This window comes from Arachis hypogaea, chromosome 15 (genome assembly GCF_003086295.3).
Source record: "Arachis hypogaea cultivar Tifrunner chromosome 15, arahy.Tifrunner.gnm2.J5K5, whole genome shotgun sequence".
Classification (NCBI taxonomy): domain Eukaryota; kingdom Viridiplantae; phylum Streptophyta; class Magnoliopsida; order Fabales; family Fabaceae; genus Arachis; species Arachis hypogaea.
This window is the reverse complement of record NC_092050.1, coordinates 159,286,829-159,304,778: the sequence shown is the minus strand read 5'-3', so window position 1 is coordinate 159,304,778 and position 17,950 is coordinate 159,286,829. Positions and strand designations below refer to the sequence as shown.

At 33.7% G+C, this 17,950-nt stretch overlaps 4 protein-coding genes across 4 annotated transcripts; 3 read left to right on the top strand and 1 right to left on the bottom strand.

The window, feature by feature from the left end:
- The first annotated feature begins 1,395 nt into the window (after positions 1-1,395).
- On the top strand, positions 1,396-4,818 carry LOC112751912 (transcription factor VIP1). Its single transcript, XM_025801240.3, has 4 exons — positions 1,396-2,711; positions 3,041-3,173; positions 3,885-3,969; positions 4,190-4,818. The coding sequence occupies exons 1-4, from the start codon at positions 2,155-2,157 to the stop codon at positions 4,447-4,449; spliced, it is 1,035 nt and encodes a 344-aa protein (XP_025657025.1). The 5' UTR covers positions 1,396-2,154; the 3' UTR covers positions 4,450-4,818.
- Positions 4,819-4,918: 100 nt separating this feature from the next.
- LOC112751911 (abscisic acid 8'-hydroxylase 3) lies at positions 4,919-10,131 on the top strand. Its single transcript, XM_025801239.3, has 9 exons — positions 4,919-6,618; positions 7,432-7,750; positions 8,268-8,420; positions 8,500-8,769; positions 8,860-8,946; positions 9,043-9,121; positions 9,216-9,322; positions 9,517-9,635; positions 9,755-10,131. The coding sequence occupies exons 1-9, from the start codon at positions 6,242-6,244 to the stop codon at positions 9,843-9,845; spliced, it is 1,602 nt and encodes a 533-aa protein (XP_025657024.1). The 5' UTR covers positions 4,919-6,241; the 3' UTR covers positions 9,846-10,131.
- On the bottom strand, positions 10,116-11,047 carry LOC112751913 (trypsin inhibitor). Its single transcript, XM_025801241.2, has one exon. The coding sequence runs from the start codon at positions 10,956-10,958 to the stop codon at positions 10,353-10,355; it is 606 nt and encodes a 201-aa protein (XP_025657026.1). The 5' UTR covers positions 10,959-11,047; the 3' UTR covers positions 10,116-10,352.
- Positions 11,048-13,191: 2,144 nt separating this feature from the next.
- LOC112751910 (SKP1-interacting partner 15) lies at positions 13,192-14,755 on the top strand. The gene has a single exon (XM_025801238.3). The coding sequence runs from the start codon at positions 13,483-13,485 to the stop codon at positions 14,605-14,607; it is 1,125 nt and encodes a 374-aa protein (XP_025657023.1). The 5' UTR covers positions 13,192-13,482; the 3' UTR covers positions 14,608-14,755.
- The last annotated feature ends 3,195 nt before the right edge of the window (positions 14,756-17,950 follow it).

Here is a 17,950-nt window from a genome sequence, read left to right as displayed (position 1 = left end):
AAAATAGTTAATTAACATTTTATGCTTTTGTCTGCTTGATAGAGTTTAGTGCATTCCACGGTGAATCATAAATGGATTCCATTTGTAATATGCCATCCATGTTCAAAGTTATCAGATGCGTTTCATCTATAACACACACATACATACTAGTAATGTTTTTTTGGATGACTTAAAAGAAAATAAACAACAACTAAGAAAGAAAAAATAAATAAAAAACTGCTTAAGAAAGACAGTTTCATTTAATACTATTCTCAAATTTTTTCCAAAGCAATAGAAGTTTTACTTGGAAAGAAAAGATCTTCATTGCAGTTTTTGCCATGATGTCTGCTACTGTATTTACATCTCTTAAGATCAATCGAAAATCACCACGCTATTTCAAGACATGATATCTCGAATTTTTAACACTAAAGAATCAATAAACCCAGAATAATCCTATAAATTAGACGATAAATTCTAAAATAAGTTACTTTTTACGACAAATGCTAATGTATTATTAAAAAAAAAGTACAGCACTTTTTAAATTCGGAATTGTAAATTATAAATGCTAAATTCTAAATTCTAAATCTATATCGTAAATCTTAAACTCTGAATTATTAAATCTTAACTATAAATTTAAAATTATAAATTTAAATTATTGATGTAAAATATAATAAATAAAGAGATAAAATTTATTTAATTAACAAAAATTGCAACACTCTTTATTTAATAAAAAATATTTAAGAATAAGTCTATATATAAGTGATAATATACGATTAGTTACATATATAAAATTCTTTTATACCGACGGTAAAATATCTGAAAATTAAATTTATATCTAATTATATGTATTAACACTTTATTGAATTTCTTTGGTCACGGCATTTTCTCTGCTAACACACTAAACAACTTTCCTCTTCCAAAAAAAAAAAAAACAATCATATTTGATACTAAAATCAAATTTAGTGACTAATATATAACACATATTAAAATATAAAATATATATTTAAAATAAATTAAATTATATATATATTTATATAAAAATATATGATAATTAATTTTAGTGGTCGATTTTAATATATAAATAATATTTTAAAAAAAAAGGGAGTAGTGCTAGCAAATGGAACTCTCAAGTGTAATTATATATTTTTTTCTTGGTTGAAAGTTGGAATTGGATTGGGCTTGATATAAATGGTTCCAACACCTTTATTATGGAGAAGCCCAATAATAAGATGGACTAAATTTAAACATCTCTACTAACTGACCAGAAAAAACCATTATAGCCCAAAATATCACAATGAAGGACTATACCCAATATGCTTTCTGATATCAAGAATGGCCATGGTTATGGTAGCCCAAAAAAAAAAAAAGCCTCCTTTAGGGATGGTTATCCCTTGATGTCATTGTGTGGCATTATCTATCACATACTTCACTATGGAGAGAATTCTCTATCATACAACACCTAAGAATCTTGGCTTTGGAGACGAGGAATTGCATTTTTTTTCCCTTGGGAGAGAGAAAGAAAAGCGAGTGGAATTTTCTAAAGTTTACGAATTTGGTATAAAAAGATGGAAAAAGTGATTGAGAAGATCAAATATAAATATAAATAAAAAAATAGTCACCTTTATATGTTGTAATAGAATTAAATAAATTAAGGGATTGGAATGTTGATTAAAAGCTAGAAGTATAGTATTGGTGTATATTTTCCTCAAGAGGGTAGTGATTAAAGTGAGAAAAAAAGTAATGAAAAGAAAGGGAAGCCAAAAGAACAAGGGCATAGCCACATTCACATTCAGATAATAGTAATTTGATTGATTTCTAAAGTGAGATAATGCATAGTTTGATGACCCAGTGAGGAAAGGACACTTCCCCTAAACTTTTGGCATCCAACAAAGAAAAGAAAGTCAAATGTGTTATGTCTGCTGTTGTTACTTGGTTTTCCTCTAACATACAAAATTACAAACACAACCACCCACCCAACCCAACCCAACCCAACAACAACCACAACCTCCTCCTTCTTATTCTTCTTCTTTCCTTTCTTCTTCTATCACTCACTTTTTTCCACTTTCTCAACAAATTAAAAAAAAAAAAAAAAAAAGAAGAAGAGAGAGATATATATACTTCTTATTTCTTATTTCTATTTTTTTTTGTTTTATTTTATTACTAATAATTATTTAGATGGACCCGAAGTTCATGGGAAAGCCACCTCCGGCCACCACCGTAGAGATAGAACGCATGCCGGAGCGAGGCTCCCACCACCGCCGCTCCCACTCCGACACCTCTTTCCGCTTCGCCGGAAACTTCGACGACCTCCTCCTCTTCGACCCTTCCGACCTCGACATCTCCAACCTCCCTTCTCCTCTTCCACTTCCGACCCCCGCCACCGCAAGCGGCGGAATCCCCATGGCTATCGATTCCGATGAGTCTAGCGGTCAGAGCGGGATGGGAAGAGCCGGTGGCGGTGCTCCGATCGGGCACCTACGGAGCTTGTCAGTCGACTCGGACTTCTTCGATGGCTTCGGGTTCGGCGGCTCCGGAGAGGAGAAGTCAGGCGGGAAAAGTGGCGGTGGAGGAGGAGAGAGAAGAGTTGGGCATCACCGGCATAGTAATTCGATGGATGGATCATCAACGACGTCGTTTGAAGCTGAGTCATCGATGATGGATGGTGTGAAGAAAGCCATGGCACCTGATAAGCTCGCTGAGCTTGCTCTTATTGACCCCAAGCGAGCCAAGAGGTTCCTCCTCCTTCTTCTTCTTCATATCTTTTGAGTCTACAAATACGTAGTAACTGATTTCTTAACTGAATTCATAACTGAATTCGAGTATTTGCATAACACCTTTTTTTTTTTTACCGAAGATATAGACACTCGAACTCGCAACCTCTTAATTGAGTATGGGGAGACTATGTCATTCGAGCTATTGCTTCTTGGCATTTGCATAACACCTCTTGTTATTATTATTATTATTAATTCAATAAAAGCTATTAATAGTTTAAGCGGAATTTATGATGCTAATTAATAAAATGATAATAATGTAAATGAAAAATGGTTGTTGGTGTTTGTAGGATTCTTGCAAATAGACAATCAGCTGCAAGATCAAAGGAGAGAAAGATTCGGTACACAAGTGAGCTTGAGAAGAAGGTGCAGACTCTTCAGACTGAAGCAACTAATCTCTCTGCTCAACTTACCATGCTCCAGGTTTGTATCATTCTATCTATCATGTCCTTTCATTTTATTTTCATTCTCACTTTGTGTAACTTTTTAGATGAACATCAAAATTTGGTAACTTGTTCTTACTAGTGTTTGATTGATTGATTGATCAATGATGATGGAGGCCCCCTCATTAATCTATCTTTAACAGTGATGTAGATATACATTCTTTCTATACAGATTGTTAGGTTTGTGGTCACAACTATTTATGGAAACCCTACAAAAATATCTCACTCTGCTTTTTCCTTTGTGGGGTTCTAAACATTTTTTCCTTTCATGAAATGACAAGAATTATTCAATACATATCTGTTTTTCTTGCATTTTTCCTCTTAGCAGTTAGCACACAAATCTTTTATGTTTATTTATTCGTAAAGGACCAAACAGATACTGCTGAAATCAGTTGTGAATTATTTCCCAAAAAAAAAAGGTCCTTAGGAAAAAGAATTAGCATTTTAGGAACTTAGTAACAGTTATAAACTTGAAGCCTTGTAACTGCATTTATATTTATGAAAGTGAAATGGTTCCCTGCATTTTTGTCTACATTTTCAGCAAAATAAGATGTTATTCTCATTAACTCTGAGATGGATGTGTAGTCTGCGAAATCTAGCTGAATTTTGTCGGATTTTTCAGCCTGTAGCATTACTTTTTTCGATATTTCTAGTTATTTCCAATTCTTGTACAATATCTCGCGCGATGCAGAGAGACACGACGGATTTAACTGCGGAGAATAAGGAGCTCAAACTGCGGTTGGAGGCTATGGAACAAGAAGCACAGCTTAGAGAAGGTATATTCATGGTTTTGTGCTTTATCATAATAGGATATTGAATTCAATAAATAACAAATCTCAATCATTTCACTGTTTTTTTTTAATATCAATGATCTTATGTACTTCAAGTTCATCAGTTTCCAAAATTGTGCACTATAATTGGAGAATCCTAACATAAAATATCTTCAGTTTCTTGGAAAAGAAGTCATCGGTTGCCTTTTCGTATGCTTGCTCGCAGATCTCAATTCGGCATTGAAGGAAGAATTGCAGCGCCTTAGAGAACAGAGTAACCGCTTGGGTGCTATGAGTGGTGGTAACCATAATTTTGGTGGTATGTTCTCTCAATTGGCTTCTCAATTAGCCATGCAACAGCTGAGTAATCATCCTCCGCCGCAACAGCAGCAGGTCGGCGTGCCTCCTCATCCCTCTGATCAGCCTTTCCAAGGGCAGCACGGGCAGCGACGCCCGAGCTTCATGGACTTCAATCAGAAGAAGTAGCTCATAGTTGAATGAAGTAAAAAAGGTTGTTACAGGGAATATTCATCTCAAGTAATGTATCTTGTACATTATATACACACACACATATATATATATATATATGTATGACATGTGAAGCTTGTGAAGGGTATCCTTGTACATTTCAGTTTCTTAGAAGTATATCATGTGAAATATGATTTATGATTCCTTGTTGTTGAAGTCACAATTTAACATAGAGATGTAGAAGGACAAGATGATCGTAGATGGTGAATCAAGTGTAACAGCTTCTGGTAATTACATAGCAGGTTGTGGTAAGTGCATGATTTTATGTAATTTCTACTGGGAAAATAATTAAATAATATATATATATATATATATCTTTAATCAGTATTTGGAAAAAGTCATTATTACTAGTGTTTAAGACTTTCATTGAAAATTATTATTTAGCAAGAATAATAAAATCTATAAAAATGAAACATGGTTCAACATCAGCCACCTACATTGATGTTATTTAAATCAACATCAACAAGTGTCGGTGAGGAGATGAAAGTTTAAACTTTTGATAAAGCTAACTAATATTAAAAGATTAATTATATCTCAATAAGGATTGTGTCTTATGCCAATAATTGTAGGAATTATTCTGGTCAAGTTTGTCATGTAAATTTAACAATATCATAACTGCTTTTGAAGATATTTCCTAGGGTAGCGTTTGTTTTGAGGTAGAGACTGAAACTCAGTATTATGTTTGTTGGTTCAGAGATTGATACTAAAATTTCTGTCCTGTCTCTAAAATTTTAGTATTTCAGTACCTCTAAAAAGTAGGAACACATGGGACTAAAGTTTTTAGAGATGGAGACTGAAACTTTAATAACATTTTATATCTAAAATATTCTCGTTTCAATTAATTAATTCTAATTTTACCCTATGTACAAATTAAATTAGAGTTTCATTCTTGTTTCAATTTCTGTCTTCCACTTTGCACCAAACAGAATACTAAGATTTATTTCAATCTCTGTAAGTCTTTGTCAGTCTCAGTCTTTTCGTCTCTGTCTATCCACCAAACGCTACCTAGGAGTTGTCATTATTTGGTTCAAATGTTATTATCATAATAATTATTTATTAAGATCAAGACAAGGATGGCCTTATAATAACTCCAAAATATGGACCTTGTTCCTTGTAGTCTGAGACTGTTGCCGCCCTACTCTTTATATATGAAAAAGAGTGAGGCACATAAAAGATAAGGATTCAAAGTTACATAGTTCCTTTGTTGCATAATGTAGTAATATAACGTTCATTGTTGTGTACATTGGATATAGCGAAAAGCATGATTGACTATTGGACTCACAAGACTATATATATATATTTGACTCAGGATATTGTGAAGGTCTTATCTATGGAGCCGAAACCATTGACTATTCATTATTTTTTATTTTCATTTTTTTTGTTAGAGGAATATTCATTATGTTGGCTATAGTTGTAAAGTTTTATAAACCTCTTGAAAATCAAGAAATTCAATTGAGTAGGTCATCATATTTTCGACCCTTAGTGTAGGTCAAATTTTTTTCTTTTCAATAAAAAGAAAAAATGATTATTGATTGGTTATATCCATTTTAAAAATAATACTAATATATAGCTTTCCCAAGGACGGCAAATTGAACATTATTTGCATTTTTCAAAGATGTCATGAATTGCCACCAAACAAGCTTGTGTCAACTTAGCAATCAACATCATATGACACCACCAAGAACAATGAAAGACTCTCTATGATTCATAGTGGAGATACCAATAAAGAACATTGGAATATTGGAACACTATGCATGCATGTCGTCACCTTTCTGAAACTATTAACATTGGCCTGCAGTACTTGGACGGCGGCATATATACAAGTAAAATTCAAATACTTGGTATTGAGCAAAGTGTTCAATGTTTGTGTAGTGACATTGGAAACATTTCATTGATCAAATTCACAATGATGACAATAATGGGGGTCATCAATTTGGTTATCTTCTTGATCCTTTCATTGTTTGTAGTATCAATTGTGGTGTTGATGTATGTTACACGTTCTCCTAAGGAAATGAAAGGCATCCCAGGAAACCTTGGATGGCCAATTTTGGGTGAGACTCTCTCATTCATCTCTGACTTTTCAAGTCCATCCGGTATCTTTAGCTTCATGCACAACAGACAACAAAGGTAACAGTTCAATATCAATTCATTAATTCATTGTGGTCATACAATGACTCAATATTTTTATTTATATTCCTAACTCTAATATGCTAACCAACTAATTAAGCAGCCCAATATTAATCGAGTCATAACACATAGCATCACAATTTACAACATTATACCATTATATATATACCAATCATAATGTTATGTGTACCTATTTTCTGTCTTGATGATTATTATGTAGTAGGAGAAACAAAGAGAAAAAGAAATATAAAATAAAAGGTTTTTTTATTTTTTCAAATTTTGTACTAAAAAAGTGGGTTCACATTGATAGAAATTATTTTTAATATGGAAGTGGTGATAGTGTTTTGTTTAAATATTGACATTTGAAGTGTATTACAGTATTGTGGAAATATTCAACACTCCCCCTACGTATTTCAACATGCCCCCACATGTTGGCTGGGATGTTGTCACGCCCCTCCATGTGTTGTAACACGTCCCTTCACATGTTGACTTTTCACTTCCAAAATCTACCCATCTGTAATTACACCAAATAATGTCATTTCTAAAGAAAACACTAATATTTTTTCCATATAAAAAAAATTAGCCTCACATTGATGTAGACATCGATCACATTTTGTTTTCATTTTTGGTTTTAGTATAATTTTTTGAAAATATCACATCCTTTTTACTTTCTTTCATATTTTTAGAATGTTATAAAAATTAATATTTTTTAAGTTGCCTAAGAGTAAATGGAAAAAAAAAAAGAAAAGAAAAGAAAAGAATTTTAGAGCTTGTTTGATATACATTTTCATTTTGATTTGTATCTTGTTATAGATATGGAAAGGTATTCAAGAGCTTTGTATTGGGGAGGTTCACAGTGTTCATGACAGGGAGAGAAGCAAGCAAGATATTACTAACTGGCAAGGATGGGATTGTGAGCTTGAACTTGTTCTACACTGGCCAACAAGTTCTTGGCCCCACTAGCTTGTTGCAAACCAATGGAGATCCACACAAGAGGCTAAGGAGGCTTATTGCTGAACCTTTGTCAATTGATGGCCTTAAAAAATATTTCCATTTCATCAATACTCAAGCAATGCAAACCTTGGATCATTGGCAAGGAAGAAAAGTCCTTGTTCTTGAAGAAGCTTCCACAGTTGAGTGACATTATCGCTTTCTGTTTTCATCATTTGGCGAAAAAAAAAAATAGAACTTTATTATATTTTACCAAGGTTTTGAAAACTCGATTGATCATTGAATAGATAGAGTTAGTGGTTCAAACTTTAAAGATTCAATTAAAGTTTAACTGAATTGGATATAATAAAAGTTTAATTATTCTGTTGATTTCTATAGTTTTACCGAATTTTCAATTAAGTCTCTATACTTTTTATAATTAGGTCTCTATATCATATCAAATTTTGTAACTAAGTCTCTACTGTGACAAAAATGTTGAAATTAACAGAATATTCTGTTAAACTATATAGAATATTCAGTCAAGTATCAAATGTTAGTCATATTCGTTTTATTTAACAAAATATTCTGTTTTATCACGACAGAGATTTAATTACAAAATCTAATATGGTATACGGACTCAATCGAAAAAAAAGTATAGAGACCTAATTAAAAATTTAGTAAAATTAGAGGGACTAAGTAATTTGATTTGAACATTACAGTTTACTCTGAAAGTGATTGGACATATGATCATGAGCTTAGAGCCAACAAGTGAGGAACAAGAGAAGTTTCGGTCAAATTTCAAGATTATCTCTTCTTCATTTTCCTCCATGCCTATCAAGCTTCCAGGAACTGCTTTCCATCGCGGTATCAAGGTATCAAAATCTATGTAACTGGCCACTGATGACTGCATTTCCATTGATTTGATTCAGAGACATTGATGTTCATGCGCAGGCTCGAGATAGGATGTATGAGATGTTGGATTCTATAATTGCGAGGCGAAGAAGTGGGCAGGAGTTTCAGCAAGATTTCTTGGAGTCCTTGATCATGAAGCATAGCAAAGGAGGAACAGAAGGAGAAGATGATGAGAACAAACTCACTGACAAACAGTTGAAGGACAATGTCCTAACATTGTTGGTTGCAGGACATGATACCACAACTGCTGCTCTAACATGGCTCATCAAATTTCTTGAAGAAAATCCTCATGTCCTTGAACAACTCAGGGTCTAAACACATTTTCGTGTCTCTGTCTCAGTGTCCTGTTCTGTGGTTTGAATAGTTTTCGATATGTTAAATGCATGATTTCTTTTGCAGGAGGAACATAGAGGAATCATTGCAAATAGAAAGAGTGGAACAGATCTTACATGGTCTGAAGTTAATAACATGCCTTACACAGCCAAAGTGAGCATAACATGTATACATATTAGTCTATGAGCTTCCATTCTAGCTTCTAAGATTTCACAATTGATCTTAGTTATTGGCAAATTTGAATTCCAGGTGATCAGCGAAACCCTTCGACGAGCGACGGTATTGCCTTGGTATTCAAGAAAAGCATCCCAGGATTTTGAAGTTGATGGTATGACATTACATACAAAACATCTGTGATTCTTGTGTCCTATTGAAATGGTTGTGATTTTTGCAACATACAAAGTTGATGTTGGATTGTGTAGGATATAAAATTAAGAAAGGTTGGTCAGTTAATCTTGATGTTGTTTCTATACACCATGACCCTGAAGTGTTTCCAGATCCTCAAAACTTTGACCCCTCAAGATTTGATGTAAGTTCCTTCCTTCTCAAGGCACTCCTAATTACCCCTTACTTACACTAATTTCTGCATTCTTGGATCAATGTAATCGGCTGCATGAATTAAACGACACTATTGAATTTTATCATGTATTATATCTACAGTGAGACTGTTCACATGGATCAATATATACAAAAACAAAATACTAATCTTTTTAAAAATTTCAGGAGCCCTTAAGGCCTTTCAGCTTTCTTGGATTTGGTAGTGGACCACGTATGTGTCCTGGAATGAACCTTGCCAAGATTGAAATCTGTGTCTTCATCCACCACCTTGTTACCAGATACAAGTAAGATCACAAAGCAATGGAGAATATAATCTCATTTCAGACCTATATTAACCATTTTTCCTTGTTTATTTATGTTCTCTATATATACACTATGCATATAATCAAAGTTGATGTCACAGGTGGAAGCCTCTAGATAGAGATAATTCAGTTCAACCAACACTTGTGAGGATGCCAAAGAACAAGTATCCTGTGTTGGTGGAGCCACTGTAAAAAACCTATTCCTCTTAGTATCCAGAAAGCAAACAATTGAAGCTTACACAGCAAAGGAAAATCAGGAACAACTAGAGTTGTCTATGGAGCAAGATAACCAATCACAAGATTCAACTATTCTCTAAGGATTAGTGCATTCTCTTTCATTCTTTATCAGTTTCAAAGAAATAGACCAACCCTTAGAGAAATAGCTGCATAGTGTATATAATTATATATAGCAGTATGTAACAGATGATAGCTAATAAAGAAAGTAACAATAAAATAGTGCACTTCAAATTATACAACACCTTTATATGCTTCCCTTCTTCTCAACACATTTTACATTCACTACATAATTTAACATTGAATAAAAAGTGAAACATAACAATTCTTAAACTTGGGATAACAAACTGAAGTGGCTTTGATTATAGCTCAGAGCACCTAAGATTTATAAACATTACATCAAATACAAGGTTTTTTTAATCTTTATTCATGATCATAATCTATAATAACAGAAGAAAATACTAATTAATAGGCTGCAAGACCTTTCTCCACACTCTGGAACTGAATTGCAAATGCTGCTCCATTGAGAGCTAAACGATTATTTCCATAACCATCAGTGTATATCCCAACATCTTCACAATCTGAGGTATTGCTATCACTACAGAAAACAAACTTGTAACCATCATTATAGTAATTAATCTTGAAACTCCCGGTTCGAATTCGATCACTCAAGTAGTCCTGAGCATTGCCAATGGCTACATACCACATATTGGCAGAGTCATCCAAGACAACAATCCAAGTGGATGAGTCACCTAAATTGGTGAACTTGATAGAAACAAATCCGTCTGTTTGGATGACCATTGTTCCGTCCGAATTCGATATAGTAACCGGCAATCCAAGGATATTCTGTGAGGGATTTTGGACAACAGCAAGAGGGAGTTTCAAACCAATGCTAGCAATGGTAACTCCACCACCCTCACCCTCAGAAACTGGAAGAACATAGTAGTTGCCGCCATTTTTTACAGGGCTATTATCTGTATCAAACACAGTACCTGCAATGACACACTTAAATTTTATGGTAAATGCAAAGAGAAGGAAAAAGAGTGCAAGAAATGAAGAAATCCTGGCCATTGTTATGTAATGTTAGGAACTTAGGATTTGTATAATGAGAATGTGTTTTGTTTCTGTGTGATGGTAAAGTTTGAAGGTTAGTACCGTGTACTTATACATCAAAATTTTGACTAAGACACTGTAGATTTTCATGGAAAACATGGGAAAATTTCTGATGTAAAGTGAGTACTCATCAATTATTGGTCCACCTATGAAATCAATGGTGAGAGATCACACTTTACTCTCTAAAGTGAAATTCAAACTTTAGAAGATCTAAATCCTATCAATAATGCTTTTGTTGATAAAAACTAGTAATAAAATTGCACCATAAACGTGTGCAATATTTTATGCTGCAAAAGAATTTCTACTTTATAGCTGCATGAGAGATATTCAGGATTTTTTAGCAGTATAAAAATTTGACAAATGTAGCATGCATTATTGGTAGATCACTTGCAAAATTTTGTTAAGATGCTGTGACTAACTAGTTTAATATATTATAAACTCTATCTAGTATTCATGTAAAGTATAACTCAAGTTAATCTCACCTTTCTTGTATTTAATTATAATTTATGTATTAGAGAAAACAGTACTGATAGGGCCAGCATATTTTGTGATTTATAACTATCAATTAATCATTATTAGTATTTTTAATAGTGTGAAATTATATCTAATGGTGTAGAATTACATATTCTTTTCTTGATAGTTAAATGTTAACTAAATTTTAATAAAATGACTATCCCTTGAGATTTTCTCTTAGAAGAAAATGACAAAAAAGTTCCTAATCGTTTATTTTAAAGATAAATAAATTTTGGATTAACAAAAAATACAAAAAGGTTTCTCATTTTTTAAAACACGAGATATCTAAATCTCTTTGAAGGATTTATTTATTCTTATATATTTTAGATAAAAAAAACTTAAATATTTCACATTTTAAAAAATAAAAAACGTTTTTATATTTTTAATTAGTCAAAAATTTATATGTCTTCAAATTAAAAAATTAGAGGTTTATTTATCTTTTTCTTTATGTATTGGGGATATATATACAAATAACATTTGAAGAGTTTATACCTTAAATGTAGAAGCAATATACCCAGCACTTGAGAAATAAGAGCAAATAGAATCAGAGTTTGGAATTTTTTATGGAGCAATGCTAGGGCCAATAACTTTTGTGATTGGTAGCCATCAAATAGTCATCAATGATGATCTAATGGTGTGAGATTGGTGTGAGATTTCATCTAATGACTCACCTTTCTCTGCTGGCTACATGCTGGCCAAAAATCAACAAAACTGCTGACCCCTAAACTTTTCTTTTTTTATGTACATCAGAACATTTTTATATTTGATATCTTGGCAAAAATAATACACATGACATCTTATACAATAACTTATATTTTCAAATCCATCCTTTAGTGCAACAATTCCATCCTTTTGCGTTTGATGGAAACAAAACATTTTATTTTTGTTAAACAAGAAAAATAAGATAAATAATGAGAAAAGTATGAATGGGTTCAACTAACCACCACTAGTAAACTTGAATGTGGATATTTTAAAATCAGCGAACTAAAAAAATAAACTTTTTACTACTAATAACGCGTTAATAAAAATTTCCAAAAGACAAGTGTTTTTTTTTTTTGGTGACTAAAAGACTAGTGTTTGTAAACAAAGGAAAGAGAGAGGAAAGAATATATGTACCTAAGCCGGACCATGAAAAATTATCATATAATAAATCTCTTCCTATTAGATTATCCAAATAACTTATAATATGAAAAATTTTAATTGCATAAAGTATTGAACACGTTTTTTTATGAGATTTATAATTTCCCAACTGTGTAATATTTTAATTTATCATCTAATAGTAGGAGATTTCTATGATAATTATCCAACTTTGAGAAATTAATTAAAATGATAAATATATATAATACTAAATCTCAAAAGTCATGAGTTCAATTTTTGGAGTTAAGAAAATAAAATTTTTATAAATTATATATGTTGTAAGATATTTTGAGAAAATAAATGTGTACATTAGTCTAATTATACTTAAAAATATTATTTGAGAGAAAAGTAGTTGAGGAAATAATTTTCAATTCCCATATCTATTTGTATACATGCCAAGTTCATACTTTACTTTCATTATGGATCTTATTTATATTTATCCATGAATAAAAATGAAAGAATAATAGAAGTTTTTAAGAAATAATCTAAATAATACAATAACAATAATATAATTCAACTTAAAAATTAAAATTTATGTATGGAAAACTATTAACCCTTTTTTTTTTGGGTGGCATCCTCATTTGATGATTACCCCTTTTAGAGAGGAAGTACAAAATGGATGTAGTGATGTAGTTATTGGATAGTGGAACTGATACAGGTGGGTATGTGTCAGTCCATATATCCACCAAAACTGGACAACAAAATAACACATTCTCACTCACGTCTTTGAAAACTTTAACCCATAACAAAAAAAGAACTTAGGTTTAGGCATTTAGCTTATAGTAGTAGTTGACATGAGACACTAGTTTAATTACCTGTTTGCCCCCACGACATGGAGGAAGACGACCCGCTGATCTACCGCCTCCCACAGGACACACTGCAGCAGATCTTCTCCAGCCTCCCACTCCGGCAGGTCATAATCTGCCGTACACTCTCCAAGTTCTTTAACGCCCTTCTCTCCACGCCTTCCTTCCTCACCCTCCTCTCCACCACCCTCCCTCCGCTCCACCTCCTTGCCCTCCGCCACCCGCACCACCACCACCACCCTTCCTCCTCCCTCCACCTCTTCGACCCCGACCTCAACCGCTGGCTCCGCTTCCCCCTCACCTTCCTCCCCTTCCGAAACCCCAACCCTGTCGCCTCCTCCCACGGCCTCCTCTACCTCTGGGCTCTTTCCCCCTCCGACAACACCAAATCCCTAATCGCCTGCAATCCACTCACGCGCCACTTTCGCCTCCTCCCTCACCTCGGCTCCGCTTGGTCGCGCCATGGCTCCGTCCTCGTTGACTCCTCTAACCGCGTTATGGTCCTCACCGAACTCGCCGCCCTCTATTTCTCCGGCGACAACAACCACCAGTGGATGAAATTCTCCTCCAATCTTCCCGCGAAGCCACGGAGTCCGGTCCTCGTCGGAGACCGCGTCCTTGCGCTCTGCGACGTCGGCTCGCCGTGGCGGAACCAGTGGAAGCTCTTTGCGGCGGCTGCGCCGCCACACGCGGCGTTTCAGACGTGGAGCAGGCTGGAGCGGCACGAGTGGGGTGACGTGTTTGATATATTGAAGAGGCCGAGACTGGTTCGAGACAACGGCGGCGATGGAGGTCGCGCGACAGTGCTGATGGTTGGGGGATTGAAGTCGTCGTTCTCACTGAACGCGCCGTGCTCGACGATCTTGATTCTTCGGCTTGATTTGACGACGATGGACTGGGAGGAGGCAGGGAGGATGCCGCCTGAGATGTTCCGGTGCTTCAGGGAGTCCAGCAAGTTCAAGGTTTTTGGAGGCGGAGACAGGGTTTGCTTCTCGGCGAAGCGGATCGGGAAGAAATTGGCGCTTTGGGATCGGTCCGGGAGCAGCAGAAAGGTAGGAGGAGAGTGGCGGTGGATCGATCACTTGCCGGGAAACGGCGAAGGGCTGTACCGAGGTTTCGTGTTTGAAGGGAGGCTCAATGCTGTGCCTTGATCATTCTCTGTGCTTCAAGGGTATGTATGTTGATGATGATGATGATGATGAGCTTTTATTATTGTTTTTGTTAATTGTGAACTCTTTGCTGTGTTGTAAACTTGAAAATTGTATCATTATATGTTATTATTACTTTTTCTCTTTGCAAGATTTTCGCTGATGTTGCTCTGATAAGCTTGATTTAGATGTTTACAATTTAGAAAACTAGCAGTTTGGTGTTTTATGATCATGCTGATGAATCTTAACCTTCAAGCTAAGTATGGGCTATGGACTTGATTCTAATCAAATTGGCCCTGTGATAGCTTAGTTATATGATATAAGCTGATATGTTAATTTATCTTTTAACATGTGAAAATAGGATTATAGGATGCTATTCCTTGAACTGCTTCTTGAAAATTAGTTCATGACCCTGTACTATTATTAGTACTCAGTACAGCTTTGTAAGCAATTTGTGTAGAATTTGAGCTACTGGGAAAAGAATATATGTCTTAACTTGTTATTTGATAGCTTTCCAAATAAGATTGTGAATGTTTGAGGAGTGTATGAAGAATTTTGCTGCAGAATTATAATGAAAAAACTACATAGCACTGAAGCTCACTAGTTTTTGTTGAAATTACACATGTATTACTGTATCTGCATTCTTAAATGTAATTAGTATGCAATATCAAAGGCTTTAATTATGAAGTTTCCATTAAAAGTAGGCTTAAGTTTAAGATTGTGTGAAATGCTGTTCAGATCATTTAAGTTTTAGCCTAGGATTACAATGACCATTTGATCCCAGTTTGGATTTGCCTACCACTCTACCAATCTGGTGTGTGTGTTGAGCAAAACTCTTTCCTTGGTGTTTGTTTCTAATTTGTTTGAAATCGGGCACACCAAGTCTATGTTGTCAAAAGGAGAAGATATCTTTGGTGGAGATAAGTTCATGGACCAAATATGTGTGTATGCGTGTTGAATTTTCTCACAAAGTGAACTAGGAATAATTTCAGTCGAGTTTTCTGAGTCAAATTTTGACATTTTTAGGAACACCACCACCTCCATATGGATAAGGATCTTGTTCTTTTCTTATGACTTTTTTGTTAGCATCTGGAATCTGTGAAGGTTTCACTAGAATACATTCATACTCATTCATTCATTTGCTTGGCTCCACTGTGCATATCTCAAGCAAAGGTCAAAACTCTAAACATGAACATAATATTTATTATCCTCATATTCTTAAACACCATCCTAAATGCTAATTGAAGTAAAGAGATTAACATTTTTAAGAAGGAAAACCAAAAACATAAAATCATTTAGTAATTAAGAAGATCTATAGGCGAATCTATTAAGAGATAAGCTTCACGAACATGATTCAAAAGTAGAACAGCATATATGCCATTTACAGAAACAAACCCCTCTGGAGGTCCAACCCATGTACACTATGATTCAAATAATTTATGTATGTATTATTTATCTATTACGGATATAATTTCAAAAAAAAAATGCTATATACCTCAACTACTACATATAAAAAGAAAAAAAAAAGCCTGATATATTTGGAGAGATGTGTATATTTTTTATTTCTCCCCTTTTTTTGGATGTAATTGGAATATATATTTTATTCTTGAAAACACAAAATTTATTTGTTTAGAGAATAATTAAAAAAGGAGTGATTTAAAATTCCTAATAACAACTTATATGAGCTTTAAAAAGAAAAAGAAAAAACCTTGGGGGACAATGATAAGGAAAGTTTTCAAGTATACCGGTACACTGGTGTTTCAGTAATTTTTAATCGTTATTTTAATTATATATATTATATATACTTTTTATAATTAAAATCAACGGTTAAAAATTACTGAAACACCGTATACCTGAAAATTTTCCCAATGATAATAGTTATAGGACAAGGTCAATTCATACAAATATAAATTTAGGTCAAACAAACCCACTATTATGATTGAATCATCAAAATAGCTTTCAACTCAGATGGACAAAAGAAAAACAATATTAGAAAAATAAAATGCTAAAGGACCACTTATTGGGCCATAGGCACCTTGCACCTATTTAGCTAATGGAAAGATGATAACTTCTTAGGCTTATCAAAGACGAAGTGGTGTTTGTGATGCAAACACTTCATAGCACAAACCACCTGCACTTCTATGCGGATATCAATAGGATGAGGTTTAAACTTAGAATTTTATATAATTATACAAATCCTTTGTCTTTTGAGGACTCTAAAGAGCTATAAATTATGCAAAACTAGGTTGATTCACTAAAGTACTGATGCACTGAACAGCTTTATCAATGTACACACATGAGTAATCATTATATTTTTGAACATCACTTATAAAGATATTAAAAAGAGAATACTTAAAGAAACAAAAGGAAAAATCAGGTCCTATACAGCTATATATATTATTATTAATGTATACTTATCGATACTTTTATTTATTAATACGCACATATGTCATACTGTGGACACTCACGTGCAGTTAACTTTATGTGAAGTTGATTAATGAGAATCGTTAAATGAGTTGATAGATTTGACTAAATTGTCATCTAACGGCTCTCAACTATCAACTTCATATAAAGTTAACTGTACCTAAGTTTTCACCCTATGATACACTAATTAATTATTTGGATTTGGTGGCGGAAGTCCAGCGACAGCAGAAATTAGGAATGGCATAAGTAAGATAGAGAAGAGTTTAGACTCAATTTTAATCCCATCTGTGAGTTAATTATTGTACTAAAACTCAATCGTACCTTACTCACGGATTTATATGTTAGCCCTAACTCTATTCGACTCTATCTGTAAGCCATAAACAAAATATAATATTCAATAATTTGATGAGATTTTGGAGTTATAATTTAATATTTATATATCACTAAATAAATTTAGCTTTTATATATACAAAAATGTTAAAATTTTAATTAAAAATCCTGGTTTAGTGATTAAAGATTTTTTATATAAACAAAAAATTTTTAATTTAATATTCTAGCCTCTAAATAGGATTAAGTATCAATTCATACCCTATTTGACCCGTAAATCAACCTGTTTTATACTCAATCCTATCCGACCGGATTAGATATTTGCATATAGGATTGTTGTTGCTACCCTTATCACTTATCAGAACCTACTGTCTATACGGCCGCTGGCAAACCGTTTAGCGATGGTTTCACAAGTCGCCACAAATAATCCGTCGCTTTGTCAGTTTTCTTGCAGTGACCTACCATTTTCACAAAGTATATATATCTAGCTAGTCCATAGCCAATAGCCATTTTCTTAACAAAGAAAATAGGTTCATTATTTGGTTAAATTACTTTTTATTACTGTTGTTATTATTTATATTATCTTGATTCTCAT

Bases quoted from the DNA above. Each gene is read 5' to 3' on its own strand.
- LOC112751910 (XM_025801238.3), top strand. From the start codon at position 13,483: ATGGAGGAAGACGACCCGCTGATCTACCGCCTCCCACAGGACACACTG.
- LOC112751911 (XM_025801239.3), top strand. From the start codon at position 6,242: ATGCATGCATGTCGTCACCTTTCTGAAACTATTAACATTGGCCTGCAG. The intron at 8,770-8,859 runs GTCTAAACACAT...TTTCTTTTGCAG, and splicing joins ATGTCCTTGAACAACTCAGG to GAGGAACATAGAGGAATCAT. The intron at 9,636-9,754 runs GTAAGATCACAA...TTGATGTCACAG, and splicing joins CACCTTGTTACCAGATACAA to GTGGAAGCCTCTAGATAGAG.
- LOC112751913 (XM_025801241.2), bottom strand. From the start codon at position 10,958: ATGGCCAGGATTTCTTCATTTCTTGCACTCTTTTTCCTTCTCTTTGCA.
- LOC112751912 (XM_025801240.3), top strand. From the start codon at position 2,155: ATGGACCCGAAGTTCATGGGAAAGCCACCTCCGGCCACCACCGTAGAG. The intron at 2,712-3,040 runs GTTCCTCCTCCT...TGGTGTTTGTAG, and splicing joins GACCCCAAGCGAGCCAAGAG to GATTCTTGCAAATAGACAAT. The intron at 3,970-4,189 runs GTATATTCATGG...GCTTGCTCGCAG, and splicing joins AGAAGCACAGCTTAGAGAAG to ATCTCAATTCGGCATTGAAG.